Source organism: Anarrhichthys ocellatus, unplaced genomic scaffold (assembly GCF_004355925.1).
Source record: "Anarrhichthys ocellatus isolate YVR2014 unplaced genomic scaffold, GSC_Weel_1.0 scaffold23, whole genome shotgun sequence".
Taxonomy (NCBI): Eukaryota; Metazoa; Chordata; class Actinopteri; order Perciformes; family Anarhichadidae; genus Anarrhichthys; species Anarrhichthys ocellatus.
Window position 1 is genome coordinate 4,090,537 of NW_022280053.1, and position 12,977 is coordinate 4,103,513.

A 12,977-nucleotide genomic window follows, 5' to 3' on the forward strand; every position below is an offset into this window, starting at 1 on the left:
TCCCCCCCCCCCCCCCCCCCCCCATTACCACCCCACTCTACCCTGGTTCTGCACAATTCTTCCACATTATAACCTCCATCTATCCCTTAACTACTCTGCTGCTGATTGAGAAATTAGACTACCACATGTCACCTCTTAAAGTGAGGATTCTAGATTTGCCTATTTGTTTCTTTAGCTATACACTTTCTGGCTATTCTGGTGATAAATATCGCTGCGCTCTGGCAGTCATCATTGTGAGTATCATCTGCGTGTGTCAAAAAGGCGCCAGTATACTCTGACACTGGCTGTTTCAACCTCCTTTTTTCAGCTTTTACACAATTATTTCCATCACTGTTTGTGTATACAAATCAGTAAAACACCATGAAGGCACTCCAGGAGAGACCATCTGAAAATGTGTGCCCATTCCCAACCGCTATAAACTCTTTTGCCTACGAACATGGGTGAACGACATTTCAAACAACGTAGTTATTTTTTGGCATACTGCAGCGTTAAGTGTAGAGCAAACTTAACATTTGTTTGGGAAATACAGTTATTACTTGGAAAAAAAAAAAGTTTTCCGAAGGACAATTTTGGTTCATTGGTCATGCCAATAATAACAATAAGATATTTCCTGTCTAAGCAGTAATCATTTTTGATTTGATGTTACTAGACTAACTTTGTGTCATTGTAAGAAATGAATCAATATTTTAAATAAACTATAAATGTTTTGGCAACCCTTTATTTTTTGATTCCCCGTCAATTTTCAATCCGTCTCATCACTCATTGATTTTACTGCTTAACAGTTTCTTCTTTTCATAACAGGCCGACCACCCCTTCTCTTCTCCATAACATGTTGGACATTATAAATGAGCCTTGCGAAATCCTCCTAATATGAACCATATTCATGAGTTGCAGACAGAGTGGACAGTGTAGTTCTCGTGGGTAGTCATGGGTTGTCTGGTGCACTTACCAGAAGTTCTCCAGCCCTCTGTATCCTAAGACAGGAAACAGACAAATCATATAAGAATGAATTGGGAATACTCTGACAAATTGGATGTCAGAAGTGGGTTTGCGGTTGTGTTGGTGGGGATGTTCAAGAAGAAAGTTGAATGTCTTGGGCAGAGGGCTGCACTGTTGATTTCTGTGTCTTTTTCATGTTAAGATAACAATTAGCTGTAATTTAGGCAATTAGCAGACCTATCCGCAGACAATTGCAATATTAACAGCAAACTTCACCTGTCTATTTTATGTTTCTTTTTTAAATCACTTCTTTTAGGTCTAAACTTGTAGCATTGGCTTGTTAGACATACCATAGGTATAAAATGAATAGCAGTAAAACCACAAATGCATGTTAGCTGCCAGAAAGAGCATAGCCCTGTTTGTTGATCTTCATGCTCAATCAAAGATATTTTCTCAACTTCCTTAAATGTATCTGCTTTTCCCATCTACGATCTCTCAGCCAAGAACAACAAGCAGCTACAGAACGGAAACACATCCATATGCATGCTCACACAGCCTCGTGCACACACTAGTAGAGACAGGAACACACACAGATGAACACAAACACACACCAACTCTCTTCTTGCGCTCAGTAGCAGGCACATACATTAGCACATGCTTCCATGTGTAATCACGGTGCTATCAAAACACTTTGAAAGGCATATTACAGTGCCTTGCGTCTGAGTTTGAACATGAGCCAAGATAAAACCTCTATTCCTAGAGGGGTCTTGAGAAGAATGTCTGGATGCACAAAGAAGCACCAATAATGAAATCTTATCATGTGACATCTCTGCGACTGGAGTAAAGTCCTTTGTAGTATGAGCTGCATCTCAGATCAGTTACATATCTTATCTAATCAGTAACAGATACAAAGTGTGGTATTATGAAGTCTGGTTGGTTGCTTGGTTGGTTGCCGGAAGTCATGTCGGAGGATATTGTCCATTACATACACACGCGTCAAATATGCATATATATATATATATATATATATATATATATATGCAGCCCTTCCTCTACTTCATTCTTCCCTGCTGCCAACTGCAGCGTCTAACACAGCATGGCTATTAGCAGTGAGGTCAGGTGGAATCAAGCATGCACCTAATTGGGAACAGGTTGAGAGCTACATTTAAAGAGTTGTTATCACGCTATGAGGAGTTGCACTTTTGACCCTTTAGCATTATGACAACCAGGTAATATAATATATTGCTTTTCAGCATACTTAGTCCAGCACAGGATGTCGAAACCCTACTAGTGGAGTGGAGCATGGATATGTCCTTGGATCCGTATACATCTGAAATAATCTCTGCAATCTGTTTAGAAACACTTGGTGCCATGGTGCGAACTCTGACAAATTGACCATCAAATAGTCAACTGCTTCCCATGTGAAGCACAAAGGCCTACACAGGGCAAAGCAGTTTTTTAAGTAGGTCGTTTGGCCTTCATAGCCGACCCAAACATTTTATCTGGGACCATAGAGAAAGGCCCCAGTGCCCTCATTTTAGACAGGGCAGGTGAGTCCAGAATCATGGCATGCAAACACTTTGGTAGGTTGAGGGAGCTGCCTATGTGGCCCAAGCAGGTAGTAATTCATGACACAGTGTCATCTAATGTCTTGTAGTATGGGAAAATAATTGAGAATGGTCCAGATCTCGACCCAAGATTTTAACGGCATTTTTCAGGAGAAAGTTTGTCTGGTTCAAAAGGTGTTTGCAGTAGGCCACTATTGACAATGTTGACTGGTTTTATAGTTCTTAGCCTATTTAGACTTGCAAAAGAAAATCAACGTTGACTATGGACGCAAACCACAGCCTGTGATCTGGGAGGCAGTGATTGTGCCACCTCACATCAAGCTACATCCTCATTTGCTTCTGAAAGCGGACTGTCAGTATTCCCAGGACTGCTAGACATTGCTTGTCATGAAAATGTGAACGTGCAAACAATGCGACCATTTTTCAAATGTCCCCCTACCCTAAATATGCAATTCTAGGTCCTATTTAAGAGGTCACCATTTATTCTTCCCTTTTTCTGTTTCTTCTTTTGATTTTTTCTGTGTTTTACCTCCTACTCAGCCGGGTCTAGCCACTTGTCTCTTTGTTCTTGCATGACCATATCTCTCAGTGTGGCCTGATCAAGCGGTGCAATTACTTTTCTGTGCATTGGATTACGAAAACCAGAATTTCTCATTATCCATAAAAATAAAAGTTCATGTGCTGCCTTCCTGCAAAGCAATATATCTGTTTCTCTTCTTTCCGCCTATTCTGTGTGTTTGCTCTCCTCAAAGATAAAGTCTCCCACAGCTCAACTTTTCCAGGGGCTAAACTAATTCAATTAGGGGGGGGGGGCATGTTTTAGTGTAGCCTGGAGTTACACCGGCATGAGCCAACATTGCAGAACAGGACATGTTTAAAAGAGAGTCTGTCGGGTCAAACATTCTGTGTTGATAACAATAAAGCCAACATAAATATCTCATCCTAGGCACACATTTTGCGTTTTGTTACATGATCTTTAGGTCCATTAGTTTTAATAATTGAGTACAGCTAACTTGAACTTGGTCGACTTGTTTCTGCCGGGAATGTGATGAACAAACACAAGAGAAATGAAGATGAAGCGAAAAACAAAAGCCAAGGACCATAGTCAGAAATGTCATGAAGAAAATACTCTTTCTTGTTGTAAATCTTTTGTTTGTGTTTGTGTGTAAAGGAGCACGAGTGCATGTATGCGCAAGCAAACGCTCACTTTACCACCTTTCTTGCAATGCAGTGCATTTGGGTGTATATGTTTGTACATGGGTATGCAGAGTACCCGCTTATTTCATTAAACCTTTGTCTTCGTCTATGTTTTTTGAACACTCAACTGCAATTATATAAAGGTGTGTGTCCAGACGTTTTGGCTAGAGTGGCTCAAGTGGGGCACAGCTTTATGCAGGGATGGCATTCGTTACAAGCCCAACATTTTTTGGCTTGTTTAATTCATGTGAGGATCAGATATTGTCATGCAACTGAAAGTGACTACCTTTAAAGATTGTTTTTTTTTCCCAATATGAAAAGCCTTATTCTGAGGTTAAAACAGGCTGCGACGCTTTAGGCAGAGAGGAGTTAGTATTTCGCTACATTTTTTTGTTCAATGGTTTATAATCACTTTTAGACACAACACTTAAATACACTCATGTCTCGAGGGTCCCTTGAGCAGTGGTGATAAAGCTAGTGTTGTGTCTATGTTTAACTGTATGTCTATGCAGCCCAGCAATGACGCACTTAAAATCAATATTGCGTGTGTGCCACCATGTATTTGTATGTGCGTGCAAGTGTGTGAGTCCCTTTGTGTAACGGACATAAGAATGTGTGTATGCCCTCGTACTCATGTGAGCAGTTCAGTCTCCCTGCATGCTGGTTACTGCATTTACCGCATTGAAGAGGGCATTCCAAAATTAGGTCTATAGTACTTGATGGTCCACATGAAATGATCTACGGCTAACCTATAGGTCCTATTTACCCTCATTTACTGATGTTGTTCCCCCATACCTCATTTTTGCCATGTACTTAACCAATACTAGCCATATTTATACACAACAATTATGCATTCCTGACCCCTTACGTATAGAATAACATAAAGAACATACAGCATTTATCGCGCTCACTCATTTTCTCTATCGGATCTATGTCGCCTCTATAGAGCCGATATAGTCACGCTTACCAAAACCTGATTGTTTGAACTCTGACATCCATCCATCCATCCATCCATTATCTTTAACCTTATCCTGTGTAGGGTCGCAGTAGGGTGGAGCCGATCCCGGCTGTCACTGGGCAAAGGCAGGCAACACCCTGGACAGGTCACCAGACTACCGCAGGGCTGACACATAGAGACAGACAACCATTCACGCTCACATGCACACCGACGAGCAATTTAGAGTAATCACTTAACCAAAGCTACATGTCTTTGGACTGTGGGAGGAAGCCGGAGAACCCAAAGAGAACCCACGCTGACACGGGGAGAACGTGCAAACTCCACAGAGAGGGAAATACCAGGCCCTCTTGCTGTGAAGCGACAGTACTAGCCGCCACACCACCATGCAATCTGCAAAGAATAATGTCTCAACCTTTGTCTTCAGTCTAGTGTACACACTCACACCCGGACACACAAAATGTAGGGTCAAAAACTCTGAAAGCCAAAAAAGGAAACCATGAAGGAGAAACCATGACCATAAGAGACAAATCAAGCTAGAAAATGAGAAACCAAAACTATGAGCAAAAAGAAAAAAATGATAACTCAAAATGGAAAGAGAACTGTGTACAACATAGCTGCAAATGAGAGTGCTGGTGTGAAAAGCAGTTTTTCTGTTTTTATTGTTTATAATAGTCAAAATAGATGAATTAATATGTAAAATCTCTGATTCTTTGCCTGCCTTTACTTGTTAATATGAATTTTTTTTGTTCTTAGTTTTGTTTCCTGTTAAGGAAGTTGTTAAGATTAAACAATAGTGTGGATTCATACGAATGACCCATATCATTCACTTGAAGCAGTTTGGAACCAGTAAGCCTGTCCATATAGAATAGCACCAGAATAGCCAGCATCCAACAGAAATGATGAAACCTGATGGTAGTAAAAGAACAGATCAGAGAGAAAAAATTAAAATTAAAATAATAATAAAAAACAACTAATGTCATGACAGCACCCTCACTTGCACTCCTGTTGTCTCTCATCTACAGTTTTCTTTACTTCAGTTTTGTTTTGTTGCTTCGCTTATGGTTTCTCATTTATAGCTTGGTTTTTATTTTTTTTCGTTTATGGTTTTGGTTTTCTCATTTATGTTTTTTTTCCTTTCAGACTTTTTTTTTCAGACTTCCTTATCATGGTGACTCAAGAAACCATCATGGCGACTTACACCGACAAAGTGAGTAGTCCCCCAATATTTCCCCTGACCATTGTGTATTCATCACGATGGTTCCATGAATCACTTTGATGAGGAAACAAAACAAAGCTGGACCCAAAGCGGGTAAATGCAGTGACTGGCTAGGTAGATGTGTGGACGTGTGTGCTGAGACAGGTGTTCTAATTTGTGTCGTGCTAGTGGTACTTGAGATACATAAAGATAAAGATTGCTACCACACACACACACACAACAGAGCAGTAGTCCTATCGACCCGTTCTCCACAGGCCTGGTCCGAGTATCTTTCTCAGTTGCTCTATCCCCTTTCTTTAGATGTGGTGTAAATCAGACATTTCTTCGAGGCTTCACATTTTTCTGAAATATATGGGCATACTGTGATTTTTGCCTCTCTCTATGCAGGGATGTGGCGCCACATGTTGAGTACACTTACCAGGTCCAAACCATCTCCGGCCGGAGTGAGAGTGAGCCCTCCCCACCTCTGATACATGAACTGGGTGCACCCTACTGCGGAGATGGACGGATCCAGAGGTAACAGGCACTTACATTCACACTATCAAAGTATATATAAATGCATGCACACGGATGCGCAATGAAGCATTTTCAAAAAAAAGTATGGATGTTTTCTGAGTACCTTCTCCTGCTATTTTAGTGCCAAAGGAGAGGAATGTGATGATATGAACTCTATGAATGGGGATGGCTGCTCCAGTCAGTGCAAGAAAGAGCCCTTCTTCAACTGTATTGGTAAGTCCGATGGACAAAGTTATTGCCGTGTTTAAAATTCAGTCACGTATTTCTTTCTCAGGATTGTCTTTAAAGAAAATACTGGAAAAAAAAGAGAGTTATGGCGAAACAAGTAAATCAGGATTATCAGTGGTGTATTGAGTGCAAGGGTGTAGGCAACGTCCCTCTCTCAAGCAAGGAAACTATAAATAAATATTCAAATAACTGAAATAATCAAATGAGCAAATCTGCAACTGACTAGACGGGGGGGTATAGTTGATCCTAAATATAATATAACCTTTAAGTTGGTAACGTCTATATGAATTTAACCATTTGTATGGAGCGTGTTTCATGATGAACACAAAGCGGAGTTAGACATGGTCAATGAGGATAGCTGGTTGAGTCAGCATCGATGTAGACTCTCCGTTGGCGGGTTTTATAACCCAATTTCGCTCCCTGCTAATTTGTTGGATTTTGGCCAGAGAGAAAGAACTGACATATCCTGCCCTCTTCTATAGCAAACAGGGGGAACAATTAAGAGGACTTGATTGACACACCTCTGCCACTTTGACTGCCTTCTAAACAGGAACAGGAAAACACAGGAAAGTCACACAAGGAGTCACAAACAGTGGCGAGAGTGGGAGGGGTTGTCACACTTCCTAACATATTTTATTGCCCAAAAGTGACATTTTAAATAACGTGTACATGTTACATGCAACATTTATCAAGTTGTGATTTGACCATCAGACCATTACAGTTCTGTGTTCTTCCGTGCCATGGTATTATTCTATCTGTGGATTTGACTGGCTATCAGATATCATAATCACTTTGACCTCCTGTTAAAAAAATAAATAAATCTGGAAATCATTATTAGGGTGAGTCGTCTGATTTTATATAGTTGAGTGACTGGCATCTCCTACGTTGTTTCTTTATGAACAGATGGATGTTTCCTGTCCAGTTCCCCTGCTGTAGACAATCATTTTGCCCCCCTGTTGTGATTGCATGTGTGTGTGTGTGTGTGTGTGTGCATGTACAGTACATGCACACACACACGTGTCAGCCTCTGTGAAGTGGCCACTTAATTCCTGTCAGATTGCTAGATGACTGCATTTGCTATGTTGTTTTTCCACCAACTGCAGTGCTCAAGGGTGTGTGTAAGTGTGTGTGTGTGTGTTTGTGTGTGTGTTTGTGTGTGTGTGTGTGTGTGTGTGTGTGTGTGTCTGATATTGTCTGAGAAAAGTTGTAGTTTTGCACAGAAATCTGACACTATAATGATGGGACCTTCTGTCCATCTGTCTGGATGTCTGAGGGAGTGCCTGCTTGTCAGTGTGTTGGCTAGTGAAAGAGGGAGTTGGATGGAAATGTATACTGTACAAGAGGGCCAGGGTGCTACAGTCTGGATTAGCTTTAATAAGCTATTCACACGATTGAGCCGAATTACATCTGAAATTGACGAAATCAACAAAGTTCTTTTCACATGACCCCACCTGGCTTAACAATCACAGTGGTTATGTCTCAATTGCGCTCCACGCCACAATAAACACAGGTGCGGATAAAGCATAAAGGAAAGGCAATATGCTTAAACCATATTCACACATGCTAGCTGTCAGAAAAGTGATGGTTTTGGAAGGTCAGATTTGCCCTGCTTTGACATGTTGTCTGTGTAGCTTGGGTTGCTGTCTTAAAAAAACAAAAACAAAAGAACAAAACAGTTTGCTTTGACAGCTGCTGGACCTTTCTTTTCTCTCTCTATCCATCTTCTTTCATCTAATCGCTCTTTCTTTCTCCAAATGTAGGGCTCTCTTCTTTTTCTCTTAGACTCAATCACCCCTGTCCATATTCAAATACTGTGGCAATACCCTTTCTCTTTCTCCTTTTCCTCCTCTTCTCTCTTTAGCTCTCTTTCTGCCTATTACTTCTACAGAATTTACGAGCCACTGTTTGAGCTTCCTCATGCCTCGCTCTTTCACTTCTTCCTTGCCTCTGCTCCTGCTGAGTGATTGGCGGGAGCGTATTCTGTATGCCCCCTCAGTAGCCCCATGTTTTACCATTGCCAGATCACAGAACTGACTTGAGTTTTTGGCTTTGCTGGAGAGGGCTGGAATTTCGAGAAGGAGGCCCCGGCCAACTTGGCACAGAATGCCGCCTTTCCCCCTAACTGGAACCCCACCGGCTGATACTGCTTTAGCTGAGGGCTGAGAGCAATGAGGCCCAGGCAACCTCCCTGCTCTGCTCCCTTTTCCTCCAGTCCATAAGCTTCCAGTTCCAGACCTTAACTCCGGGTGGAATGTCTGTTAAAATAATGTATCCTCCTTTTTTCCTGCACCTTTTATACCTTAACTTCCTCCCCCTTCCTCATCTGGTCCTCTCTTCACCTTCCAAAATAATGTAGATAGTAGAGAATAGTATCCTGGAGGCTCAGCGGGTACACATGTTCTATAAAAATAGGATGAAGAAGGGGAGTGAGTTGTAAAGTGTTTTAAAAACTCACCTGTTCAAATGAAAACATGCTCCAAGAAAGAGCAGGGTGGCGGCGCTGATATGTGGAATCGGACTGATGTATTAGCTGACCTAAAAAGTGAATTTACTGAAAATGACTATCCAGATAAAAAAAACAGATAACTGTTTATTTGAAATTGCCACTTTTTCTATTGTCTGTTTACCTGCAGAGGAGCCAAGCCTGTGTTACTACTATGATGGCGATGGGGTGTGTGAGGACTTTGAGCAGGAGACGGGTGTCAGAGACTGTGGCCTCTACACTCCCAATGGTTTCCTTGACCAGTGGGCCTCCACTGTCGAAGTTTCCCATGAGGAGAAGCCTTACTGCTCTGGTGAGGTGACTGCTGGATACCCTGCTGTTACGAAGGTACGAGCATAGCTACACAGTTTATCCTGGATGTATATATATACGTATATATGCAGTGTATTTTTCTAATTTTTCTATTACACATAACAGTTTCATGTACGTTATCACGTCACAGCTTAATAGCAATACAACTATGTAGACATGACATCAAATATTTCATCAAGCAACCAGTCAGTCAAAGAGTCCTCTATCCCCTCAACAAATTGGATCATCTTGGATCATTACAGTACCAACAGACATTCTCCTTCATTTTTTGATTTATTGATAATTTGATGGTGTTACTTTCTCATCCATAAATGTTTTACACAATCATTACAACAAAGCCCCAATTTTTGCGATACAGTTGCAAAAACAACTTCCTTTGCTTGTTTGCCAGTTAAGTAATTTTACAGATTGGGAAATTTAATTAGATGTCTCTTGAGGAGGATGCAGAAGTTTGCCGCTCTCATTAATTAAAGTAATGCTTATTGAAGACAAGAGAAGAAGCCATTGATTCCATGTAAGCCTGGTGGAAGCATTGATCCGCTGTCGCAACGCAGAAAGGGACTGATTGCCCAAAACATTAGGGGGAGGCTTAAATTCATGTACACACACACACACACACACAAATCTTCGGACACATATAAGTGCATTAGGGCTCAATCTTATTTAATCCCCTCTCCATAATATGGATGTTCAAAGCTACGGAATGTTGTTGAAGTATTCTATCTTCTTTAAAGCCCTCTTCATTATTTCAATGAATTATTGGTATTTGTATTTGTTGTTCAAACCAAATGTTAAAGCAAACATCCTGCATTATTTTGCCCTAGTGTTAAGAGTGACATCAATATCAATATGCTCATTACTACTTTTACCCCTCCAAAAGAGAGACTAGCCTCACATCTCTACACTGGCAGTGCTCTCTTCTGTCTCTTCTTTCTAAATGCATATTGTTTCCAAAGTCAATATTTGTTCGTGTTAAATAAACCTCATCTCAATATTGTCAAAAATAATCATGTTTATGGTTCTTTCCAAAATTAAGCAGACCTAATATACGTGTTGTTGGAAGTGTGCTGTGGAGCTTGTTCCCACTGCTGATGATACATTTGACAAGGCCAAGGAACTAGGTGTTCTTGAACAGTTGTGGTCAGGTGCCTTGCTCATGAACACTTTGGCAAGGACTTACACAAACAAAAGGAGTTTAACCAACATAATTTAATGTATTTCATATTTGGTATGGCACCACTTCTGTCCGAGCCTGTGGTCCAACCAACAACATTGCAGATGTTTTATTCTCTGAGAGAAATTACACCAGTGGAACATGTCCACAGAACCATCAAAAATGATTTCTGCTGTGAAGGACACTTTGTTCATAGGAAAATCACTGTTCCCGTAGAGAACACACTGTTCCCCAAAGATCATGTGTGATGAGATCACCTCATTACAAGGCCACCGGAGTGCATGTGGACGTGTGGAAAATGTCCAAACACAGGTTAAGCAAACACAACGGTCTGTCTGTCCTTTTCACTCTATATCTTCTGTCATACTTCTATCCAGTAAATTGTGAGTTACATTTAAAATGAGGTCCTCAAAGGCTATTTTTCTCACCAACATCAGTACATTCCCTGCCCTTTATTTTCCCACTCCAGTAACATGCACTACAGCAACATCAAATGCCATCTCTTTAAACGAAATTAACTTTGGCGACACTGCATCCTTGCAGTGTCGAGCATACGCACGCACAAACAACAAATCTGCTATCACAAGATGCTCGCACAATGGTGCATGCACACAATCATGCTCACTTGTTTGCTTATTGTAGTCCTTCTGAAAACAAAGATAACAAAACACAGCCTCAAATAACTGAGTTGAGATTCTCGTCCAGGCAATGCTCCTAAGCAATTGTGCAATTGCATGCATGTGGCTATGGCGACTGTCCTGGAGGCTCATGCCACAGATGAAGCATGTGAGGATTGGTTCTGGAGATGAAGACCAGGCTGTGGGCTTGCCTTTGTTCATGGATCCAGTTTAAATGTGGCCACTTTAGAACAACATATTAAACACCACAGTGGCTGATCAGTAGCAAACAACTTTATTGAAGATGTTACCTATTTTGAAGAGGCTTTTGGTGATGTCTCACATCTGGTATTTTAATTGCTGTGTTCGCAAACAATAGCTCTTGATTCCAACCAGAAATCAGCCATAGTGTGCCCAATGAATAGTTTTTTTTTTAAGCATCTGGATCACATTCCCTATCTAAAGTACTTCATCCTATTTTTTTCAGTTGGTTGGCCCATGTTTACATAAGGGCTTTGATTTTCCTTTGATTTGTTGGTGGAAAGGGATGTGAAAGGCCCATGCGCACTTGACGTGAAATCCAAAGTTCAAGCCTCAGAGCTGCATAGTTACTTAAGATGGTATACTCTTGATCTAGAATCTTTGTTGAGATTTTTATGTAATTTTTCTGAGCAATGTAGCACTGTGGCTTTGCAGATGCAAACTTGCATACAGTATTGCCCTTGAAAGAGATTTAGTGTTGGGGTAGTAAATTGCTCCGAGACTTAGATGAATGTCATCAGTAATAAAATGGCGAGGATTGAGAAGGGTAACTGCAGGGCTTATTTTCTGTATTTAAAGAAGACAACACTGAATACATTACTTCTTGTGTACTTTATATTTGACTTGGAAAATTAGTACGGGCTTATCTTATGAAGTCACCTCATTTCAGCTTGTGATATACAGTATATGGTAGAAATATCAGCTTTGGTGTAAACTTGCAGCAACCTGACATTGATTGACTTCTGTTGTGTTGGATCATAGTTTAATGTTGATATGTGAAAGAGAAGTGTGCGTCTTCTGCCAGTAACAGATCAACCATTGCTGAAACTAAATCCAGGGTGCATGCTGTACTGTCTGGGAAAGTGCGTAAGGCCGTAGACGTAGTCCCGTTTTTCAAGGACAATTGAGTTCCTGAGTCATTTCAAGAGAACGCATTGGTGTACAGAAATGGATGCTGGTGTTAGCTCCAGACAGTGTGCTGTAGTTACCTTTAGTTTTTTCTTGCTCTTATCCTTTACATCAGCATTCATCATCAGCAAAGATTTCTATTTTTGCAACAATGATTTGTAGTGGGTTTGTAAGGCAGCTAAAATACGATGTAGTCCTGCTGATAGGGTCAGTTAATGTTGACTTGTGTTTGTCATTCTGGAAGGCAGAACATATCTATTATCTCCACACGGCACTCAACATGGTGATGGCTGAGCTGCAGCTCACAGCTAACAGTTGTTCATATGTTCGTGGTTCATAGCTCTTTGGTAGACATTGGTAGAAGTGTAACCAACTACCTGTGTGTTTGTGAGTGTTTTTTGTTCTGAATGAGTTTGTTGTGGGTAGGGGATAATACATCATTTCCTCCTGATCGAGTAAACAAGTCCTGTATTGGTTTTGTGTATCAGTTCTGTTTGATGTCTAAAGACGGAGTTGATACTGCGTCCGTATCAGAGAGAGAGAGAGAGAGAGAGAGAGAGAGAGAGAGAGAGAGAGAGA

General features: G+C 40.9%; 1 protein-coding gene across 2 annotated transcripts in view; it reads left to right on the top strand.

The window, feature by feature from the left end:
• pappaa (pregnancy-associated plasma protein A, pappalysin 1a) overlaps window positions 1–12,977 on the top strand; it is an 80,008-nt gene that overhangs the window by 24,951 nt on the left and 42,080 nt on the right. For both annotated transcript variants that reach the window (XM_031860129.1, XM_031860130.1), the window contains exons 8-10: window positions 6,266–6,394; window positions 6,516–6,607; window positions 9,256–9,452. In XM_031860129.1, the coding sequence (XP_031715989.1) occupies window positions 6,266–6,394; window positions 6,516–6,607; window positions 9,256–9,452 (418 nt within the window). The remainder of the gene's footprint in view (window positions 1–6,265; window positions 6,395–6,515; window positions 6,608–9,255; window positions 9,453–12,977) is intronic.